This window comes from Nelumbo nucifera, chromosome 5 (genome assembly GCF_055504915.1).
Source record: "Nelumbo nucifera cultivar China Antique chromosome 5, China Antique-T2T, whole genome shotgun sequence".
In the NCBI taxonomy this organism is placed as follows: Eukaryota; Viridiplantae; Streptophyta; class Magnoliopsida; order Proteales; family Nelumbonaceae; genus Nelumbo; species Nelumbo nucifera.
This window is the reverse complement of record NC_142653.1, coordinates 73,715,944-73,740,409: the sequence shown is the minus strand read 5'-3', so window position 1 is coordinate 73,740,409 and position 24,466 is coordinate 73,715,944. Positions and strand designations below refer to the sequence as shown.

General features: G+C 39.9%; 1 protein-coding gene across 6 annotated transcripts in view; it reads right to left on the bottom strand.

Annotated features, from left to right (window-relative positions):
* Nucleotides 1-24,466, bottom strand: part of LOC104589179 (alpha/beta-Hydrolases superfamily protein) — a 104,713-nt gene that overhangs the window by 57,501 nt on the left and 22,746 nt on the right. For all 6 annotated transcript variants that reach the window (XR_016075971.1, XR_016075969.1, XR_016075970.1 and 3 more), the window contains 2 exons: nt 19,225-19,315; nt 1,814-1,857 (listed from right to left, as the gene is read on the bottom strand). Coding sequence is in view for 3 of the 6 variants with exons in the window: in XM_088887198.1 (XP_088743324.1) it covers nt 1,814-1,857; nt 19,225-19,315 (135 nt within the window). In the remaining 3 variants the exon portion in view is untranslated. The remainder of the gene's footprint in view (nt 1-1,813; nt 1,858-19,224; nt 19,316-24,466) is intronic.

Below are 24,466 nucleotides of genomic sequence, written 5' to 3'. Positions count from 1 at the left end.
CTTGAAAATGATGATCATTTCAAACAAACAGAGAAAAAAGTCAAATGGATAACAGAAATTTAAGGAGTGGAGCCCCTGTTTTTGTTCCAAAAAAGAAAGGAAAAGAATCAAAAATTTAAGGAGAGAGGGTTATTTCTTATCCCAGAAAAAGAAGAAGGCGCTGTTCTGGAAGTCGAACATTCCTGTGTTCGACTGGAGTTACTTGTTGCTTTATGTCTTCACTCTTTTAAATCTTCTAAGTCTTTGAACGTCAGTGAAGTTCAGTTCTTTGTCGCTTCAAAATCTTCGAAGTCTTTGAACTTCACTGAACTTCAGTTTTTAATTTATCGCTTTTTTTTTTGGTAAAGAGCTCTGTATCATTCGAACCCTCATATAAAAAGAAACTCACAAATTCATGTTGACAACTATTGGTGTTGCTTGGCATTTAGGCAAAGCAAGCAAAAAAAAGCGCCTAGTCGCCTTGACAACTATGGGTGCATCTAGACTTTTATGTGATAGGCGAATACCATTTAGATTAAAAGAAAAATTCTATAAAACTGTTATAAGACCAGCTATGTTGTATGGAGCAGAGTGTTGGGCAGTCCAGAAATATGTCCAGAAAATGAATGTAGCAGAAATGTGAATGCTAAGATGGATGAGTGGAAAAACTAGAAAGAGTAGGATTAGGAATGAAGTTATCCATGTGAACCTAGAAGTAGATCCAATAGGTGATAAAATGAGAGAAAGTAGACTAAGATGGTTTGGACACGTGCATAGAAGACCGCCAACTGTGTAGTTAGAAATGATTTGTTACACATTGAAGGGGCTAGAAGAGCTGGGGGTGGACCAGAAAGGACATGGGTAGTAGTAAGAAATGATTTAAGCACTAAAAATTTAACAGTGGATATGGCTTCAAATAGCACGGATTGGCAAAACAGGGTTCATGTAGCTGACCGCATAGAGTTGGGAAAAGGCATGAATTGATGATGATGATTATGATGACGAATAATGAAAAATAGTCATTTTGCTAATATCCACATGGTATAGTGCTATTGTGCTGAAAATTGTGAGATGTAAAGAGAAGATGGAGAAATAAAAATACGAGCTTTAAGATCAGAGACATGTACCTATTTCAAAAGTTGCACACTACATCTATATATGAATGTAGGGTTCTCTCTGTGTATAGTGCACCTAAAACACAGACAGATTCCTGGAAGAAAACATCATGGTAAAAGGGAGCATAATGAACCAATTTGAGCTCTGGACAGTTTCTGGAGAACTGGTTTCCCATCAGTGTCAGAATTTTGTATGTCTTTTATCTGTAGCCTAGAAAATCTTTTGTAGAAAAGATGGGCCATCTGTCAACAGTTCTTAAATAGCCTTTTATTTTGTTCTTGTTAATGGGCCTCTTTTTAATGGGTCTGTTAACCATTTATCTTTATGTTTATAGTTATTTATAGTCAGCCACCCTATTAAGGGCATTTATGTAATTTTGCATTCATTATAATGAATCTAATAAAAGAATCGATTAGGAGACAGGAGAGGACTATGATTCCCTCTTCTCCATCTCCCTCTTCTTCCACTTTCTTCTCTCTTCTATTTTTCTGAATCCCTACTTCCCTTTCTACACCTTTTCTTCTTGATTAAATACCTTTTTCATTGTTTATTTCTACACCTTTTCTTCTTGAATAAACAAGGTATTTATTGTTAATTTATACTAAAAAGTAAGCATGGGCTTAAATAGAAATCTGGTAAGGTTTGAGTTGTCACATTCTCTCTCTAAAATCTTTGGAAGACAGAAACCAAATCAAGAGGCAATTTCTCAAAATATTACCTGCCACATTGGAAATTCTTGCGCCAATCTACGAGCAAAAGATCCTGGAATATTAAAAATTAATACTATTAAATATCAGGCACACCTTCTAGACAAAAAGCAATAAGAGAGATTGCACTAAAGAAAAGAACAAAAACAAAAACGACAAAGGCAATGTCTAATCACATTTTACAAAAAAAAGAATTCGGCCATTACAACTTGATCCAGTACAGCCTTCTACATCATGGAAGGTTCAGAAATCAATTTCTAGAGAGTTATAGCAGTTTCTAAATTTATGGCTCCTACCATCTGTATTAAAAGATGTGCAATTGGTAGTTTCCCCTTTTTGTTTAGGAAATTATTAGTTTAGTCTACTACTATTTTCCTGTGATTCTATTTTTTGAGTTTCTAGGATTCTAATTAGGAGTCGGCTGTGGTTTTAGTAATTTCCAAATCTCTAAGCCTTGAGAATTCTATATATACATGTAAGCCTCTCAGAGCAGCAGAGCTGAATGGCAATTGAATGAGTTAGCTTTTGTTTTTCTCTACAATTGTTATTCAATCAGTGTTGGGAAAACAACATGATTTCTTCTTTTCCCATTGTGATTTTCTAATGGTTCTCTGCTACTAGAAATGAGCCAACAACTAATTTTGAAGCAAGGCTACTCATCAACCTTGTCTTCTATCTACCAGCCCCTACACTAGTTGGTATCTGTTGTAAATTGTCTCATTATATGTGCAGGGGTATTCTTCTCGCTTTATATATTATTTATGTCACCCTAATAAAATAAGAGTGGGGGTGGTGCCTAATCCACTTTTGGCTTCTTCTGTTCAGATCTGATCACATGATATCACAGCACCTTTCTGAGCAGATCTGAATCTTCTCTTTATTCTTTTTTCTCTCAAACTGCAAAAACAATCTGCTGATTAGAGGAGAAGGCCTTCGGAATGTTGGTGATAATCTACAAATCATTTATTTCTGTTTTTTTCCTTATTTACTCTTGGTCATAGTACCGAGAAGAATTGGTTGTGGTGACTGGTGATTGAAGATGGGAGTGTAGATGCTCTATTCAATTTCTTTTTTTAGATCATGGAGGATGTGAACTTCTTTCAAGGGAACAAAATAGAACTCAGTGAGTGCATACTGAGTTTCTCTGGGTTGCTTTGTTTCCTGTTTGGTATGTCTGGACACTCAGTATGTTGAAGAGTGGTCTTAAATGGTTTGCAGCAGTGATTTTTCTCAGTGTGATGGAAATATATGTTGTTATCTGCATGCTAGGATTGTTGTATACTGTTGAATGGGGCTGGAATATACGGTCTACCTTTGAAAAGGGATTTTCATTAAGTTGTGTGAGGTCAGTTTGCTTCTATTCTCTATTTATTGGTTGTGAGGATTGTGGCTGCTTGATATAAGAGGGCTGAGATCTGTGTGAACTGTCACATTAGTGTGATTTCAGTGGTAGATTGAAGTGTTAGCAAAAGGTTCTAGGTGTCCTTTGTAATGGGCTCTGAAGATTCAGCTGTGTCAGGTGTTTCCCCCTCCCGTACTGTGTTTGGCAGCAGTCTGGATACAATAAGCTTCCTTATTTCCATTACTCCCTGATAAAGTTCAGATCTGTATATCCGTTAGTTTCAGAATACAAGAGAATGGAAAGATAGTGTTAGAGTTGACTAAACAGGGGCATTTCAGTCTTTTCCATATCAATAATGTATTAGTTATATGCCTTCTGTCTAGATAGGGGCATTTTTGTCTTTGTATACTTATTTACCAAGTTTAACATATGGTCGACTGGGTTAGACTGTTGGTCTTCTCAGTTCGACACTATTCTCCTTTCTTCTTCTTCTTCTTCTTCTTCTTCTTCTTCTTCTTCTTCTTCTTCTTCTTCTTTTCTCTCTCTTCTCAGTTCGGCTGAATACTAACATGGTATCAGAGCGCCACTAATAAAAGTCGACTGCAGCCTTCTTCTCTCTTCTTTCTTCTTCTCTCTTTTCCATTTTTTTTTCTGGTGTGAGAAATCTGGGTTAGAGGACTGCAACGAAACCCAGGTTTCTGCGGCAACATCTAGGGTTTCGGTGGGTTAACTTCTGGTAACAGTAGACGACTGCAGCAGTTTGAGTGAACAGAAAAAAAAAAAAAAAATTGTGGACTGCTGTCACTATGCGTGACAGCTGTGGTGGTCGAGTAGGTGCAGTAGTTGTGGTCTGAACCCTCTAATGAGCAGTTTCAAGAGGGATTCTCTGTGTTTTTAAATCTGCCTGTTCACAGATCAGTGGTGTTCAAAGTGACTGAATGCATGCTAGGGCAAGCTCGTGGTGACTATAACTGTGCTGGTGTGGTAGTTGAAGAACAGTAGTGCAGTGGTTGAAACCTCTCTTTTGTGTGTGTGACGGGCAGAACAAGTTTTGTAGATTGAAATGGCGTCGGTGGGTGATTCGAGTGGTGACCAGAAATCGAGTGTGATGATCTCCTCTGATTTTTTAAGTGTCCAGGTGACACCCATCAAACTTGTTGAAATAGTTTATTTTATTTCTTGTCTTTTAGTCTCGTCTTGGTAGGGTCTGTTTGGTTGATTAATGTCTTTTTTTTATTTTTCTGATTATTGTACTTCACTTACAGAGTGGCACAAGGGTCTTTTCCCCTTTTATTTTAGCCACCCTATATATACTAATAGAAGCTGGAGCCACCAGCACTGTTCCATTGCCAATCTCTTCTCCCTTCTCTCTTCTTCTCTTCTCTTCTCTTCCTCTTATTTCTGGCCGGCCACATTGTCAAGATAGTATCAGAGCGGGAATACTGACTGAGAAAACAGATCGAACAAGCTTCCTTCCTTTTCCAACTTGCTGAATCTGGGCGGATCAGAGATCTGAATCTGGGCTGAAGAAAACAGATCTACAACTGGTACAGTCCTTCCTTTTTTCTCTTCCTTACCCTCCTTGGTCGTAGACCAAGTGAAAAAACCAAATGAATCTGGGCTGCCGAATGCTGTCAGACCTTTGTGAGGTTTATACCTCTTGTTCTTTTTTGGATCGTGTGATCCTGTTCCTGTGTTAAAGTGACGGTAGGTCAAGGATGACCTGTTATCTCAATTTTTTGGCTTTATTATAAGTGTTAAGGATCTCTCCTGCTGATTAATGTTCTTAGACATTCTGAAAGGCTGGTAGGTTGAGACTGTTAAACCATACAGGTCTGAAATCTGCCGAATCTTGCCTTTTTGTCATGAAATTGGTACTGTTTGTGCTCAGACTGATTTCAAACCCAAGTGTGTGGGTGTGGACTGAGTACGTGTGTGGAGCAATTTTATTTTTGGAGTAAGGAGGGATCTTAAGTCCAATGTTTGGGACTGATTGTCTGTTTTGACCATGTCAGCTGAGAATTCTGCTACTTCGGGGGTTTCAGGAAACCATAATGGACTGAATGGGAGAATGGATATGAGTTTTCCCATGGCTGTAATCCCCTTCGATGGACTAAACTACCTTGAGTGGTCTAGGGGAATAAAACTCTACATAACAGCTAGGGAGAAAATAGGATACATTAATGGTAAAGTGAAGGAACCGAAGGGTGGAAGCGCTAAATATGATAGGTGGAACCAAGAAAATAGTATGGTTATGTCATGGCTCTTGGTTTCCATGTTGCCACAAATAAGAAAGGCATTCATGTGGGCTGAAACAGCTTGTGAAATATGGGAACAAGCGAAGTCTACTTATTCAGAGCAAAGGCACTATGCCAAGATATACCAACTGCAAGCTGAGTCCTCTACTTGCAAGCAGGGGGAGAGGAGTCTCTCAGTGTACTATTCAGATCTGACATCGATCTGAAAAGAACTGGATCACTACCAGAATGTAAATTGGAAGTGTGATGAAGATGCAAAGGCATACAAGTCACTTGTCTCTCAGCAACGTGTAATTGCTTTTCTCTTGGGGTTGAACCCTTCATACGAGTCCATGAGAGTACAGATCTTGGGAAGTAAAGACTTGCCATCAATTCAGGAGGTTTATGCCTTAGTCCAATCAGAAGAGAGTGGAAGAAGTGTGATGAATTGTGCAGAGGGTGAGCCAGTTGCCCTAGCTGTCCGGGGAAGTATAGATAATAATGTCGGAGGTTCCTTTAAGAAGGGTGATTCACAGAAGAGAGCAGATGACAAAAGTAAACTTTGGTGCACTCACTGCCAGAAAACAAGACACACCAGAGACACATGTTGGGGTCTCCATGGAAAACCTAAATGGGCATAGGATTTGTGTAAGAAGTCAACATCTGATCAGGGTAAGAAACCAACTCAGCTAATATGGCATCTCAAGAGACTAGTCCCAGTTCTGACCCTAAGGAAGAGATTATCAACTCCTTTCGTGACCATTTGGAGTTATATGGTAGGACTCTTCGCCAGATGGATTCTGGTCCTACCCCTTCTACCTCCTTTGCGTCTACATCAGGTAACACTGCCACTGCTCTCCATGTGTCATCTCATACATCTAATTCTCCTTGGGTAATTGACTCCGGAGCCTCGAACCACATGACCGGTAAGTCAAATTTATTTCAGGCATACAACCTTCTCTCTGGGAGAGATAAGGTGAGATTGGATGATGGTTCATTCTCCACCATAACCGGCCAAGGAACCATATCTCTCCCACTTGGCCTTATCCTCTCTAATGTGTTGCATGTTCCTAAATTGCCTATAAATTTACTTTCCATTAATAGTATCACTCACTCTTTGAACTGTTCAGTTACCTTCTTTCTGTCTTCATGTGTGTTTCAGGATTTGGCCTCGGGGAAGACGATTAGTAGAGGAAGCATGGTAGATGGTCTCTACGTGTTGGAGAATAAAGCTGGTCTTGCAGCTACAGAGTTCTTGAGTTCGTCCCGTGAGAGTCAAGCCTATTTATGGCACAGTCGTCTTGGTCATATTTCTTTTGAATCATTAAAAGTTATGTTTCCCAATTTGTTCAAGTCTTTGTCAATGAGTCAGTTGCAGTGTCAGACGTGTCAATTGAGTAAGCATTGTACAAACTCTTTTCTTTTGAGAAATAAAAGATCTGAATTTCTGTTTCATATTGTCTATTCTGATGTTTGGGGCCATGTTACTCTACCTACTGAGGTTGGCTATAAGTACTTCATTACTTTGATTGATGATTACTCTAGATATACTTGGGTTTACCCTATGTGATCTAGAGATGAAGTGCCGAAAATTGTGAAAGACTTTCAATGCATGGTGTTCACCCAGTTCCAAATTGAAATTCATATTTTCCAGTCAGACAATGCAAAAGAATACTTCCACAATGGTCTCACGGAATTCCTTGCTTGGAGTGGATCTATTCAACGAAGCTCTTGTGCTCGAACACCCCAACAAAACAGTTTGCTGAAAGAAAAAACCGACACCTTCTCGAAGTAGCTCTTGGCTTGTTACTCCATATGAATGTTCCAAAACGTTTTTGGATGGATGTTGTTCTGTGTGCCACGTACATTATCAACTGTATGCCATCTCGGTTACTAGAGTTTAAGGCCCCACATCAGCTTTTGTTTCCCACAGCTCCGTTGTCTCCCATTCCAATGCGTGTTTTTGGGTGTCGTTGCTTTGTTCACAACTTGTCCCCTACTCGGGGTAAACTTGATCCTCATGCTATTCCTTGTGTTTTCCTTGGTTACCCTTTATCTCAAAAGGGGTATTGTTGCTATGATCCCACCTCTCGTAAGTACTATGTCTCCGTTGACGTATCCTTCTTTGAGAATCAACCTTTCTTCTCGGTTTTTCCTCAGGGGGAGAGTAGGGTTGAGGAGAAACACATCCAGGCTCAACTACCTCCTCTACCTGATCCTCCTCCATTCCATGTCTTTCTATGTCACCACAAAATCCAGCAGAGTTCAAGAGTTGTGGAACCTGACGCTATGCAACCAACATCATCGGATTCACTGGAGGCAGATCCTTCTCATCAGCCAGGTACACTTGTTCCTATTGATATGCTTGCACCTCTCAATGTTGATTCCCATGTCATTAATGATCTTGATGTTCCTATTGCTAAGAGAAAGGGTGTTAGATCCTATACCACTAATCATCCTCCTCCATTTCGTGTCTTTCTCTGTCGCCACAAAATCCAGCAGAGTTCAAGAGTCGTGGAACCTGACGCTATGCAACCAACATCATCGGATTCACCAGAAGCAGATCCTTCTCATCAGCCAGGTACACTTGTTCCTATTGATATGCTTGCACCTCTCAATGTTGATTCCCATGTCATTAATGATCTTGATGTTCCTATTGCTAAGAGAAAGGGTGTTAGATCCTGTACCACTAATCATCCTATCTCTCACTTTGTGTCCTATGACCATATTTCACCTTCATAACGTGCATTCCTCTCTTCTGTTGATAGTATCCCGATTCCAAAGAATGTGGCAGAAGCTTTATCCAAACCTGAATGGATAGATGCAATGAAGGAAGAAATTGATGCATTACAAAAAAATGGCACTTGGGAGTTGGTGGATCTTCCTGAAGGGAAGGAACCAGTGGGTGTTCACAGTGAAACACAAGGCTGATGGAATTGTCGAAAGGTACAAGGCCAGACTAGTGGCAAAAAGTATTACACATGTATATGGAGTGGACTATGCAGAAACACATGCCCCAATAGCCAAGATGAACTCTATCAGGATTCTTCTTCATTGGCAGCAAACTTTGACTGGGAACTTCACCAATTGGACATTAAAAATGCCTTCTTGAATGGTGACTTAGAAGAAGAAGTGTACATGACCCAACCTCCAGGTTTTTGTGCCAAAGGCAGTGAGCAAAAAGTGTGCAGGTTAAAAAAATCTTTATATGGGTTGAAATAATCACCTCGAGCTTGGTTTAGTAAGTTCCACTTAGCAGTTCAACAGATGGGGTTCAAACAAAGCCAGTCATACCACACACTGTTTGTGAAGAAACGTGAAGGGAAAGTGCAGCTTTAATTGTGTATGTGGATGACATTGTGATCAGAAGAGATTGGGAAACTGAAATACAGAAACTAAAAAAATTCTTAGCCACTCAATTTGAGGTGAAAGATCTAGGACCCTTACGTTATTTCCTCGGAATTGAAGTTGCCCACTCTAAAAAGGGCATCTTTATTTCTCAACGGAAATATGTATTGGACCTACTAAAAGATACTGGCAATCTAGGGGTGAAACCAATTGACTCACCAATTGAACCTAACCATCAGCTGGGAGACAGTCAGGGGGAGTTCATGAAAGATGTGAAGAAGTTTCAGAGACTTGTAGAGAGACTCTTGTATTTGTCTATGACTAGGCCAGATATTGCTTATGCAGTGGGTGTCCTTAGCCAGTTCATGCACAACCCTAGGACAACTCACTTTGAAGCTGCAGAGAGGGTCCTTAGATACCTCATGAAGTTTCCTAGAGCTGGTTTGTTGTTCCAGAAACATGGACATTTAAAGGTGGAAGTATATACTGATGCTGATTGGGTAGGGGAAGTTGATAACCGAAAGTCTACCAGTGGGTATTGTGCCTTTGTAGGAGGAAATTTGGTCACATGGAGAAGTAAGAAGCAAAGTGTGGTGGCTAGATCTAGTGTTGAAGCAGAATACAAAGCCGTGTCTCATGAGGCTGCTGAAATCATGTGGATAAGAAACCTGTTAGGTGAACTGGGTTTTGTAGTTAGTACCCTATGTCACTCTATTGCGATAATAAAATTGCTATCAACATTGCAACTAATCTAGTCCTCCATGATAGGATGAAACACATTGAAGTGGACAAGCATTTTATGTGGTTGTAGAACAACTTGCAGACATCTTCACCAAGGGTCTTCATCATGTGCAGCATAATGATTTGTGTGGCAAGTTGGGCATGATTGACATCTATGCTCCAACTTGAGGGGGAGTGTTGAAATAGTTTATTTTATTTCTTGTCTTTTAGTCTTGTCTTGGTAGGGTCTGTTTGGTTGATTAATGTCTTTTTTTATTTTTCTGATTATTGTACTTCACTTACAGAGGGGAACAAGGGTCTTTTCCCCTTTTATTTTAGTCACCCTATATATACTAATAGAAGTTGGCACCGCCAACACTGTTCCATTGCCAATCTCTTCTCTTCTCTAGCCGGCCACACTGTCAAGAAAACTCAATGGTGAAAACTATGTTCTGTGAGCCAAGTCGGTGGAGGTGTTTTTGAAGGCTAAGAAGAAAGTGAAACAGGTACGGGAGGAGAAACTGAGTGCTGAATCCCCAGGTTTTAGTGATTGGGAGCAAGAGGATGCTCAGATCATGATGTGGTTGTAGAACAGTATGAAGCCTAAAATCAGTATTAACTTCATGTTTTTAGATACAAGGGATATATGGGAACATGCCAAGAAACTCTATTCTGGACAAGACAACACTATAAGGGTTTATCAGCTTTATCAAGAATACTTAAGTTTGTAGCAGGGAAATCAGACCCTTGAAGAATAGTATGCCAGTATGAAAAATCTTCGCAATGAACTTAACGTCTATCGTCCCTTAACACCGAACATCAAAATTCAGCAGCAACAAAGGGAACAACTAGATGTTACACGGTTCTTGGTGGGACAGAAAGCAGAGTATGAACAGTTAGGGCACAGATATTGGGAGGATCCGCTCTCCCTACTCAAGAAGTGTTTGCCCATCTCCGTAGGATATCTCTTAGCCCCGTATAGAGTAACATAACTTCTGACAGATCAGCACTGGTTAGCACTCAAGGTGGTTCTTATGGGCACAGAGGAGGCGGTTGTACAATTAAGGGAGGCCGTGGTAATCCTATGGGTGGTCGTACTAGTGGAGGAGGTCGTAATTCAGGGGGAGGCCGTGGAAGAGGAAGGGGGAGCACAACAAGGAAGTGCACACACTGTGGAAGAGAAGGACACACAGTTAACTTCTGTTATGATTTACATGGCCCACCATCCACATGGGCTAATCATGCAGCTACTGTTGGTAGTGAAGTCGGTGATACTCAACCAGTTGATCCAGCATCTTCTACAGTCACAACTATTTCTGGGAAGGAGATGATGAGTATTCCCAGAGAGGAGTATGACAGATTTCTTTAGGCCACTTCACAGCAAAACACCGCCACCCTTGCTCATTCAGGTATAGCTTGCCTAACATCCAAACCTTCACCCTAATCGCATGAATTGATAAAGGCATTGGAGAATGGGCCCCGGTGATGTCTCCTTCCCCAATACAGGACACACTTGAAGAGACTTTCTAACACCCCTATCACCTGACACTGAGTGGGCCCCACTCCCCTCTTTCTTTTTCGAGCTCTCCCCCAAATCCCACTAAAACCGATATCATTTTTTGTTCCCAAAAAACCCTCAACTTCATCCTCCGAAACTATCTCTAAGAGTAATCTTTTCGACTTCCACCTTCTCGAACCGGATGGGGCTCGAGATACACTTCCTTCCTCTTTACTCGAGAAGAGGATATCAAGCCAACCTCCAAGGTAAGTACCTTCGATAACCACTCTTAAATCGAAAAGTTCTCCGCCAAAGTGAAGCAAAAGGGATGTTGGAACAAGATGAATGTCCTCCACCTCAATTAAGATAACGCGTGCTCATTAAGTTCTTCCAATCCAAAGTTCTTGAATCGACGAACCTAAAAATCCCACAAGCGTCATCGATATCCCTGAAAGTTTGGAAAATCCAGGCATGGGGAGGAATGCCAAAAACGTTAATTCAGACAAAACTTGAAGACCCCATGTTTCTCAGCACACCAACAAGAGGATTCCACCTCCCCAGTCTTAACTGTATTTCTATTTTTTAGTTTCAATTTTCTCAGTTTAAAGGATTCGAATTATGAGATGGCTGCAGTTTCAGTAATTGCTAAATCTTTATCATGGTGTTTGGTTTTGTAGTCATTTATGAGATTGTTTATTAAATAAACATTTCCTTGGTTTACATGAGAGCCAACCATTGGGGGAAATACCATTTTTAATGTTTTCCCAAACACCCAGCCGTTTATTTACTCTTCATCTTATGTGGTGCCTAATGGCGTCTAATGCCACCTAGCTGTCAAACAACACCAAATAAATATGTTGAACAAGATAAGAGAGGAGGAAGAGAGTAAGAGAAGAAGAGAAGAAAGGAGAGGCGAGAGGACTGAATGCCTCAAAAGAATACTTCAGGCGAGTGAAGCATTTGTTATTTATACTATACTGATCGTACAACATAAAGAATGGAAAAATTACAGAAATACCCTTGTGGTACTAAACCTGTGTACAACAACATCTGTCAACACTCCCCCTCAAGTTGGGGCATAGATATCAATCATGCCCAACTTGTCACAGAGATCATGATGTCTGGAATAGTTTAGCCATTTTGTAAAGATGTCTGCCAATTGGTCTTCAGAGCTGACATAGGGAGTACATACTTCGCCTGTGATGACTTTCTCTCTGATAAAATGCTTGTCAACTTCGATGTGCTTTGTTCTATCATGTAGCACCGGGTTAGCAACAATACTTATAGCTGCTTTGTTATCACAGAATAGAGTTATGGGTTTGTCCACTGGGAAACCCAACTCACTCAACAGATTCTTTATCCACATACCTTCAGCTACTCCGTGGGCCATTGCACAATATTCAGCTTCAGCACTGGATCTAGCCACCACGGTTTGCTTTGTACTCCTCCAAGTAACGAGGTTCCCTCCTACAAAGGTGCAGTAACCACTAGTAGACTTTCTGTCACTTTGAGATCCAGCCCAATCCGCATCTGTATAAACTTCAACTCTCAAATGCCTGTGCCTTTGAAATAACAAGCCAGCACCAGGAAACTTCTTAAGATATCGTAGTATCAAGATGAGTGGACCTAGGTGCATGCATGAACTGACTGAGGAAACCAACAGCATATGCAATGTCTGGACGGGTCATAGAGAGATATAACAATCTCCCTACAAGCCTCTGAAATTGTTTCACATTTTTAAGAGATTCACACTGGCTGTCACTTAATTTATGGTTGGGGTCAATGGGAGAGTCAGCTGGCTTAACCACCATCTTTCCAGTGTCCTAAAGCAAATCTAGGACATATTTCCTTTGAGAGATAAAGATACCCTTTTTTGATCGAGCATCTTCAATTCCAAGGAATTATTTGGTAGGTCCTAGGTCCTTCACTTCAAACTGAGTGGCAAGGAAACCCTTTAACCTTTGAATTTCATCCTTCCAGTCACCAGTAACAATTATGTCATCCACATATACTATTAAAGCGGCCATTTTACCTTCTCCCCTTTTCACAAACAGTGTGTGATCTGATTGACATTGCTTGTATCCCTTTTGCTGAACCGCAGCATGGAATCTGCTGAACCAAGCTCTTAGTGATTGCTTCAGCCCATATAAAGACTTCTTTAACTTGCACACTTTTTGTTCATTGCCTTGAGCCAGAAAACCAGGGGGTTGAACCATATAAACTTCCTCTTCAAGGTCACCATTCAAGAAAGCATTCTTGATGTCAAGCTGATGTAGATCCCAATTCAGATTAGCAGCAAGAGAGAAAAGAACTCTAATAGAGTTCATCTTGGCAACAGGGGCAAAAGTTTCTGCATAATCAAGTCCATATACTTGACTAAACCCCTTTGCCACTAAACGAGCTTTATACCTCTCCACAGTTCCATCAACCCCATGCTTAACCGTGAACACCCATTTACATCCAACTAGATCCTTTCCCTTAGGAAGATCAACAAGTTCCCATGTGCCATTTTTATGAAGGGCATTAATTACTTCTTTCATGGCATTTGTCCATTCTGGTACTGAAAGAGCTTCTGCCACATTCTTGGGAATAGGGACACTGTCAATGGAGGTAAGGAAGGCACGAAATGAGGGTGAAATGTTCTCATATGAAACAAAGTTGGAAATGGGATGTTTAGTGGTGCACAACCTAACACCTTACCTGTGGGCAATAGGAAGGTCAAGATCATTAGCAACAGAGGAATCAAGAACATCATTGGGAGTCAAGTTACCTGAGTGGGTATGATCTTCCCCCGAGGAGTTTGATGGCACTTGAGGTATAGCTTCTGGATTCTCCATAGCTCTTGAATTTGGTTGGCCTTTGCGATGACGAGAAAAGACACTGAAAGATGGAGGGTCGGGAAGAGGAGGTTGAACCAATGGTGAAGGATCAGGAAGAGAAGGAAGTTGAACCAGTTTCTCCTCATGCCTACACTCCCCCTGAGGAGAAACAGGAAAAAAAGGCTCATCTTCAAAGAAAGTAACATCCATAGAGACATAGAATTTCCGAGAAACAGGATTAAAGCAACGATACCCCTTTTGAGTGAAAGAGTAACCAAGAAATATGCACGGGATAACACGAGAATCCAATTTCCCACAGGTGGGAGACAGATTTTGGACAAACCACTGACAACCAAATACACGAGGAGGGACAGAAAAAAGAGGGACCTTAGGGAAGAGAAGCTGATGCGGGGCTTTGTACTCTAACCAACGAGGGGGCATTCGGTTAATGAGGTATGTAGAACAAAGGACAGCCTCAAACCAAAATCGTTTGGGGACATTCATATGAAGTAGTAAATCCCGAGCCACTTCAAGGAGGTGTCGTTTCTTCCGTTCAGCCACACCATTTTGTTGTGGTGTGCGGGCACAAGAGCTACGATGAAGTGGGCCATGTGAAGCAAAGAACTCCGTGAGATCACTATGAAAAAACTCTTTTGCATTATCTGACTGAAAAATTTGTATCTCAGTCTGAAATTGAGTGAAGACCATCCACTGAAAGTCTTGGATAATTTTTGGTACTTCCTCCCGGGTTCGCATTTGATATACCCAAGTATATCTAGAATAATCATCAATGAAGGTAATGAAGTACTTGTAGCCACTCTCAAAAGGTAAAGTAACAGGGCCCCATACATCAGAATGAACAATGTGAAAAGGAAACTCAGATTTACTATTTTTCTAAAGAAAATGAGTTCTACAATGCTTGCTTAACTGACACGTTTGACAAGAGAAATCAGAAACGGACATTGACTTACACAGTTCTGGGAATACAACTTTCAAGGACTCGAAAGACAAATGACCAAGACGACAATGTCATAAGTACACTTTACTCTTTCTGAACTGACTCATAGACTCTGTAACATGCAGACAGTCGTATTCTCCAACATGTAGAGTCCATCAACCATACGTCCCCTACCAATCGTCCTCCCCGAGGCCAGATCCTAAATCACACAATAAGAAGGGAAAAAGGTTACGGAACAGTTTAAGGAATTAGTAACACTACTAACTGAGAACAAATTCATGGGAAATTTTGGAACATGAAGAACATCAGGAAGTGTAAGACCAAGAGGAAGAGAGAGAGTTCCTTGACCAGCTATGAAAGTGTATGATCCATCAGCTAGTCTCACCTTGTCTCTTCCAGAAAGAGGGTGATAGGTTTGAAAGTAAGAGGGCATACCAATCATGTCTTTTGACGCTCCAGAATCAATGATCCATGGAGAGTCAAGGTTGTGAGAAGCAACATGGAAAGTTGTGGTAGGGTTACCTGACGTGGATGCAAATGAGGTTGTGGGAGGAGCATCCATCTGACGAATTGCTCTACCATAGAGCTCTAGATGGTCACGGAAGGAATTTACAATATCCTCCCTTGGATCAGATCCAGAGAGATGTGTTTGAGTCACAGTAGGAATGGGGGGTTGATTCTCCCGAGTAACCATGTTGGCCATGTGGTGTTTCTTTGTACCTTGCTGCCCGAACATTTTATTCACATCTGAGCCTTGCTTCTTAGTCAAATCTTGAGCCCATTTTGGTTTCCCATGGAGATCCCAACAGGTATCCTTGGTGTGTCAGGGTTTCTGACAATTAGAGCACCACAATTTTTCCTTATCTTCTGTTTTTTTCTGGAGATCCCCTCTCCTGGAAGAAGATCCCACACTAGTAGAGACACCCCCTTTTGCTGCCAACACAATTGCATCCCCACCAGTGTTGTTCATCAAGTTCCTTCTACTCTCTTCAGATTGAACAAGAGCATAGACTTCCTGAATTGATGGAAAATCCTTAGAACTGAGAATTTGTACTCTGATGGACTCGTACATAGGATTTAGACCATGCAAGAAAGCAAACACTCTTTGTTGTGAAACAAGTTTCTTGTACAGTTTGGCATCCTCATCACACTTCCAATCAACATTCTGGAAATGGTCCAATTCCTTCTAGACAGAGGTCAAGTCAGAGTAATATACTGATAAACTTCTCTCCCCCTGTCGACAAGTAGATGATACTGCCAACAGTTGATAGATCTTGGCATAGTGTCGTAGTTCTGAATATGTGGATTTTGCTTGTTCCCAGATCTCATTTGCAGTTTCAGCCCACATGAAGTTCTTTCTTAATTGTGGTTGCATGGAGACCAAGAGCCAAGACATTACCATACTGTTCTCCTGATCCCATCTATCATATTCAGCATTCCCAGAGGGTGGTTCTTTGATTCTTCCATTAATATAGCCTACTTTCCCCCTTGCAGTGATGTATAACTTGATCCCTCTTGACCATTCTAGGTAATTTAATCCATCAAGAGGAACAACAGCCATAGGGAAGGATAGGTCGCCACCCCCACTCATTCCATTCAGCATTGTGGAGATTCCAGATGTGGCTGAATCTTCACTATTCATGATTTCAGGTTTAAGAACACACAACACCCAAGGCACACTGCCTCACAGAGCTGCTACAGAAAAAGGGATCTTATGTCCTTCAGTCCACAAAAGAAGAAACACTTGCTATTTCAGCATACAACTAGGTACTTCTGACCTACGGTTTCACAGAGAGCCAAGAACAAACACTGTTGCTGCAGCACTTGGACTAGTCTATATGACCTACAATTTTGTAGGAATCCAAAGAACAAACATACAAACACTGCAGTTGCAGTACATAACCAGGTCTGTATGACCTATGGTTTTACAGTTTTCATACAACTCCTTAGTAGAAAGAAAGATACAAGGTGATAGTTCACCACACACCTAATCGGCTGACACCAACTTCAGGGTAGCCGAATAGTCACTGAGATCAACAATGTAGCCGAACAGCAAGAACAGTCAATGGGAGAAAAAAAAAACTTCAATCCATCAACAATGTAGCCGAATAGTAGTAACACACAAGAGGAGAACACCACATTTGGATTTTTAGGGCACCATCAATCCATCGAAGGGTGCAAGAAGAAAACAACAAAAAAACAACCTCAGTTGAATACCAAGGCACCCGAACAGTAGATGGACAGTACCTTCTTAAACGCCAGCCTCTCTGCAAACCAGAACATCCTCTTCGTACATCAGGTGACAGCCTCTCTACAGCCGAGCAATCAAGGAAAACAGCATCTGAGCTGGAAGATGAAAAGACTTTGTACCAGAACTCTTTTTTGCGCTAGGAAGCTGAACAGTCAGGCCGGCACCTTCTTCCTTCTTGAAGTCGAACATCAGGGATACAGCTTCTTGGAGATGAAGAAGCAACCTACTCGGCATTGGAGAATGACCTCAACTAATTTGTTTTCAGGCCTGGACAAACCCGCTCTGATACCATGTTGAACAAGAGAAGAGAGGAGGAAGAGAGAAAGAGAAGAAGAGAAGAGAGGAGAGGCGAGAGGACTGAATGCCTCAAAAGAATACTTCAGGCGAGTGAAGCAGTTGTTATTTATACTATACTGGTCGTACAACATAATGAATGGAAAAATTACAGAAATACCCCTGCGGTACTAAACCTGTGTACAACATCCGTCAACAAAATATTTATCAACCACTTTCTCATTTTTCAAGAAAAATACAGTACAAAGTGTTTATTAAATAAACAACCACAATACTAAACAGCCCCTTTGTTTTGGTGAAGTTTATACATACATGTAAATCTGTCTAGAACAGCAGAATTGAATGAGAATGGAATGAATTACTTTTTTCACTACAGTTGTCTTTGAAATCAGTGTTTGAGAAATACAAGATTTCTTTCTCTTTGTTATTTTCTCTCAGAGAACCATTCAACCTAAAAGCTTAAGCTGTTAGGTGAGGTCCTTGAATAGGTTGATATTCTCTAATGCATCCCCTCACATGAAAGCTCATTGGGCTTGAAGCGTGAACAAGCACAGGCCCACCCACACCTTGTGCTGAAACTTATTTAATTATAATAGGGGTAACAAGGACCGAACATTAGACCACTTGGTCAAAATGGCTCTGATACCATCTCAGAGAACCATTCAACCTAAAAGCTTAAGCTGTTAGGTGAGATCCTTGAATAGGTTGATATTCTCTAACATTTTCTAATGGTTTTCTGCTTCTAGAAGCAACCCAGAAACTATTCTCTGGATTTTCTCCTAGATTCAGAGCAATACTTTGTTGAATTTTGAAGCAAGACTACCCATCAACCTTGTTTCTATCTACCAGCCCCTACATTACAATCATAGGCTACCATTCCCACTTTTGCAACCACCAAACATCCCTAACACCAACATGTGGACAATGCAGAAAGTTGGACAAGTTGCAGATCAGATGGTAGGAGAAAGTTGGATGGCTTGTGTGTCTGCCAACACAAGTGCAATGCCACACATGTTCAATATAGACCCTTATATGTCCTCAATGGCTCTTTCGGAATGGTTATAAACTTATAATTGCTGCTAGTAGAATTAGAAGGAAGATACAGAAAGAAGATTGGAAACCCTGAATCACTCAAAAGGGGCCTATAATCACTCTAGGACATTGGAATCACTCATGACTCTTAGCATAAAAAGTAAGAACTCAAATTAACTCAATTTATTTATTACTAATTGAATTTCGTAAAAGAACTACATACGCATAGAGAATCCTACCAAAACTAAGAAATCAAAAAACTAGAAGTATACCACTCCCATACTACAACTGAGCCAATCCTACTAAAACTATGAAATCAGAACTAAAATTCTATCATTCTCATATGACAAAATGAAAACTAAATAACACCTAAACTACTTAATCAATGACTTGGAAACTTGGGGAAAAAAAGTTGATAAACTAGGGTAGACCCCACAGACAGAGAAGAGAGGAAATGAAAGGACAGGAAAAAAGGAATTTTGATAAGAATTGGAATGGATTAGTCAATGCCCTATTCCTGTTTCAGATCTACTTGAAAGACCATCTCTAATAGGGAGAATGGGATATCAAATGATTTTCATTTATATAGCTATAGAAATAACATAGCTAAATGTTAAAGCTCTGTCCTTTGTACCAAATCTTGCATCTTGCAGTAGGAAAAGGTTCACAATTTATGCTAGACGGAGTTATGAAAAACAGTGATAGAAAGAGAAATGAAACCAAGTGTCACTACAGAATCTCGTAATGTTACAATGCAATATGCATAAGATACAGATTCATCATCAATTCATAAATCCAAGTTCCAAATAGAAAACAATATAAGTTTAAAAAGAAAAACAAAAAACTTTTATGTTTCTAAAAAATAAAATATGCTGAATATGAAGTAACACACTGGTTTTAAGCAACAAACTATATACACCTACCCCAGTTCTTCCTGCTACCAAGAATTCCATGCAAAAGAACAGCTGTTGGTGGATCAGGTATAGACTTGTCCATAACAGAACTCCATCTGACCTGCACTCAAAAAGATTTATATGTTTCAGATTAATCTTTTTTTTTTCTTCTTTCCTTTCATTAAGTGAGTGTAAATAGAATTATATATGTAATTCCAAAAAAGGGAACAGGCAGTATTCTGGAGGCTAGACTTTTTATAATTAAACAAAGAGAACTCCATACAAAGAAAAATATTATAACCAAGAGCAAGAGTATCACGAAATTACTCAAAATAAATAACCCCATCAATAAAACAACATTTAATTACAAGATCTGACAACAACCTCAAATCCTGCCAGATTAGCCAACCTGTCTGCAGAAAAGCAAATTGTGCATTCAGTACTCTCCCCGTTGTTGAATTTGGTATCAGATCAATAGTTATACACCATCTAGTATCAGAGCAATCAGTTCTATATAGCACTACCACCCTCCCTAATGTCCTCTACCTCAAATTCAGTTACCCATTAACTTCCTTTCACCTATGTTGAGAAGTTTATTCCTTTATTTATGCTGATTTGTCATTATTCTTATGTTTTCTTTATTATTTTCAGAGTTGTACAGTGATTACAATAGGGCTGCACATGCATCCCTAAGAGGATTCTCTTCTCCACATTCCTTCTCTCTTTTGCCTTCTTTCTTCTCTTTTTGCTGCTGAATTTTCATCAACTACTGCATATTTTATTTAGATTAGAACTCTAATCTGATTGAGCTTTTCAAGTTGGTATCAGAGCATGGTTTTTCTCTTTTCGTTCTTACATTTTGACCCATATACTGCTCAGATCAGCAGGGTGTATGGGGCTGTAATTTGCTGATCATTATTGCTTTTTTTCAAGTTGTTATCAGAGCATAGCTTTTTCTTTTGCTGATCATTACAGCTTGGATCACCTGGTTTATATGAAGAGTTTTGGTTTCAGATTCAGATTTGAAGCCTAGAAGATGTTCTAGAGTTTCTGCCCATAAAACCAACAAAACAATATATTTTTTTTATCATCAAAGACTGGAGACTAGTTGCCTTTTTGGGGTATGGCCCTTTGGCTCTGTTTGATCAGTGGAAGCCTAAGAAACGAGTTGCAGTATTCTGCTTTGTTTTCTGGGTGTCTACAGGTTGCAGCTCCTATTTTTCTCTTTCTCCAGCCTCAATTCAGGTGAGGTATATTATGTGGAAACCTAGAAGTTGATTGTAGATCACTTATATTGGTGTGACAGAATTTATGGGATCAACTCAAATGGCATTTGTTGAAGGTAAATATTGAATGGGGTTTTGGTTCGAAGTGAATGTGCAAATGCAAGAACTAGATTATTAGAGTGGTATTGCAGGAGTGATATGTAAGATTGATATGGAGAATCCACATAACCATATCGAATGGGCTTCCTGGAGGAGGTGTTGGCAAGGATGGGATTTGGGGATAAATGGAGAAGCTGGATATTTGCCTGTATATCCTTAGTTTCCTTTTCAGTTTGAGTTAATAGGGTATTAACAGAACATTCCAGTTCTTCTAGGGGATAGGACAAGGTGATCTCTTGTCTCCTTTCCCTTTTGTGTTGGCGATAGAAGTGTTGGGCAGGCTAATTGACAAGGGGGTGGATGCAGGGTTATTGGAAGGATTTAAGGTGGGAAGAGGAGTAAGAGTACCATACTTGCAATATGCAGATGATATGCTGCTTTTGTGGATGCATCAGTGCAGTAAGTTTTGGATTTGAGGGCAATTCTTAAATGTTTTGAGCAGTTAGCAGGATTAAAATTAATCTAAGCAGAAGTACCATGATGGGGGTGGGAGATATACAACAGTCATTGATTGAGGGTTGTGCTAGGGCATTGGGGTGTTTAGTGGGGGAGTTCCCTTTCACATAGTTGGGATTACTGATTAGGGAAAGAGCAGCAGCTCCTTCCACTTGGCAACCAGTGGTGCAAAGAATTGAGCAAAGATTGGCAGGTTGGAAAGGAAGGTATGTTTCTCTTGGAGGGATGATTACAATCACCAAATGTGTCCTTTCTAATTTGCTGCTATATCATTTATCCTTATTTAAAATTCCAGCTTTGGTGGCAGATGAGATTGAAAATGTGCAAAGGGACTTTCTTTGGAATGTTAAGGTGGATTGAAAGAAGCATCATTTGGTGAAGTGGGAGTGGCTGTGTAGATCAAACAAGGGAGTTTGGATGAATGGCTGAGAAGGTGGAGAGAAGGGCTTTGTAAAGTTTGTCCGAGGTTGTATAGTTTAAGCAGAAAACAATGTCACCATTGCTCAATGTTTTGAAATAAAGCAAGGGAATGAGGTTTGCTCTCCTACTTTTAGAAGGCTGCTCCTAGATTGGGACGTGGAAGAACATAGAGAGCTGCTGGATAGGCTTCAAGAGGTGGAGTTGAATCAAAAGAGGACAGATTCGAGATGGAGGAAGGAGTGCAAAAAAAAGTAGATTGACAATGAAATCTTTCTACAAAGCATTAACAAGAAACCAGACAAAAAGCTCTCAAGCATCAACTGTTTGGGGAAATCCAATGCCACCGAGAGTGGAAGCCAGTGGCTTTGGACAGTTGACCATTTGGTCAACTGTCACTGACCCGGACAGTTGGACCATTTGGCCTGGAAACCAGCCAGGGTACCGGTTCCATTCAGTCCAAAACTGCTATTTTAAGGAAAACCATTGAAACAGTCAGAGAACCGCTGACCAAGGTAATCAACCTGTCAACCCAATTGGCCCAGGCAGCAGTTAGTGGTTTGCAAATAAAAATAATTAAATTAACAAAATTTATTTAAAACAAAAATAAAAGGAAAAAAATGACTTTTATCCTAAGTGTAAGACCTATTTGACAAAGACAAATGATTTTCTCTTTACTCTTACTCTAGGGTTTCTCTGTTTCTCTTTCTCAAGTCAAGGTCTCAAGACACCAGCAGCTGGACTATGGAGTAGTGTCAGTAACCATCACATGCCACGGCCACCACAACTTGCAGCGGCAAGCCAATAACCACAACTTAAGTTTTTCAGTTTTTCTTTCTCTGTTTCTCAAGTCAATTCATGACGCTCTATTTCTCTGTCAAGGACTGTGGAGCAGTGCTGGTAGCCACCACTTGCAGTGGCGACCACCAGGTGGCTTTTTCCTTTGTCAAATGTCTAGGCTTCCGGGGTTCTAAGTCTGTATTCTGTAACATTCTCTAACGACTTGATCTCTGCAACAGGGTCTACCTCTTGCAACGGCAACCACCTCTTGCAGTGGCAACTGGAACCATGAAACAAGTATATTTTCTTAGTCCCTGAGAACTGAATCATGGAGGTTTGGTCCGATTTTTATTTATTAAATATATACTTTTAAATTTTTTATTTATTAAACATATACTTTTAAATATTCATATATTTATTGTTATATTTAATTATTTATGGCATCATTAGATCCCTAATGAGTTCATTTGCTTGGTGGGAGCATTGGCAAAGAGGGGACTAGTAAGGGATTGTAGATATGAGTCAATTGATGAACAAGTTGGGATTAGGCTGAAGATTATTGCTTATAATTAATGAAGTCAAGATGTTACCAATCATTTCCAACACTCGAAGAAAATGACATCCCTACATTTTAGTGTCGTGCTAAAAGCAATATGCGAATTCAGGAAAGATATTGTATGCCCCGGTGACTTTACGGTGGTTCTTCCCACGATAGAAAACAGCCATAAATACTATCCTTAGTTTGAAGTAATTCTTTGTAATAACTTCAGATATTTTTGGTTATAGATACACATGTCCATACATGGGTACCATCTGATGAACAGGTTCCATATTGGGGAAGGAAGTCTTCCACTACCCAAAATGTTATGTGTACATGTTCCTTTGACATGTTATTCATGTTTGTTTGAGCAGGATGGAAGGGAGCTGCTCAAGATTCAAGGGTATTCATTGAGACATTTCAAAACCTATTTCCTATCCCACCTGAAGGCTTGCAAGTTAACAACCAGGATTACGCATGGTATCAATCTTTAATTCCACCGAAATCTAACACTTGTCCTCTTGTTGAGTTGGAAAATATTATGTAGTTGATTCCAGTTACAAAAATATGCCTGGTTTCTGATGTACAAGAGCATTGGTGCTCTAGACTTTGTGGGAGGAAAGAAACACAAGAATCTTTGAAGGGAAGGAAAGAAGCAAGGAAGCTATTATTTGAGAGAATCACAGTGAAGGTTGCACATTGGATTGGGTGACGACTTTGGATTTGTTTTCAGACTTCACGATGGATATTTTTTCAGAAAATGCGGTGCATTTTCAGCCTCTTCTTCTAAGAAATCAAAGCTGATAAAGGAAAGGATGCCACCAGAAAGGGGCAAGATAAAAGTTGAACTTTGATCGAAGCAGTAGGAGAAATCCTGGTCCTTCTAGGATAGAAGTAATAAGAGATGAGAATGGTTTTTTACTTGCGATGTACTCGGTCCCAATATGGGAAGGAGACCCCATCAAGGAAGAACTGAAAGCAGCAGTGGTTGGGGTGCAGAAGGCAAACGAATTGGGGTTTGACAAACTAGTTATTGAAGGAGATTTCAAAGTAATTATAAGTTGGTTATCGAAAAGGATTGCGGCAAACTGGAACTACAGAAATGAAATAAGATGTTTTGGCTCGCATTCTAGAGAATTGTAATTGGTAATACCATGGGTACAAAGATCAGCTGACATTTTGGTTGATGGATTAGCAATACAAAGGGACTAGGCAACAAATGTTTATCTTTGTTTTTTTTTATCAGCAAAGCATATTCAATAATTAAATTTGAAGTTAAATTTTAGTACAGCTGTTGGACCATTTGCATTCTCATGATGAAGTTCCCAAATTGATAGGTTAGTTTCATTAGATGATCCACACCCAGTTTAATAACTTGTATCAAAATATTCCAATTAGATAATGCTATGGAATATGTTAAGAAGAGTCTTGCTACTCAGTGTTTTAAAAGAACAAGGCACAAAAAGGCACAGGGGCCAATTTGCACCTGAGGCGCAAGGGGAAGCGTGTGCCTTTTTGAAGCAAGGTGCAAAAATACAAAAAAAATGCTAAAAAGCAAAAAAAAAAGTCAGAAAATTCAAAAAAAATGCCAAAAAATCAAAAAAAAAATATGAAACATAATTTTAATAAAAAATGTAAAACTTAAATTTTAAAATAAATTATTTAAAAAACCTATTATATAAAATTAAAATACATA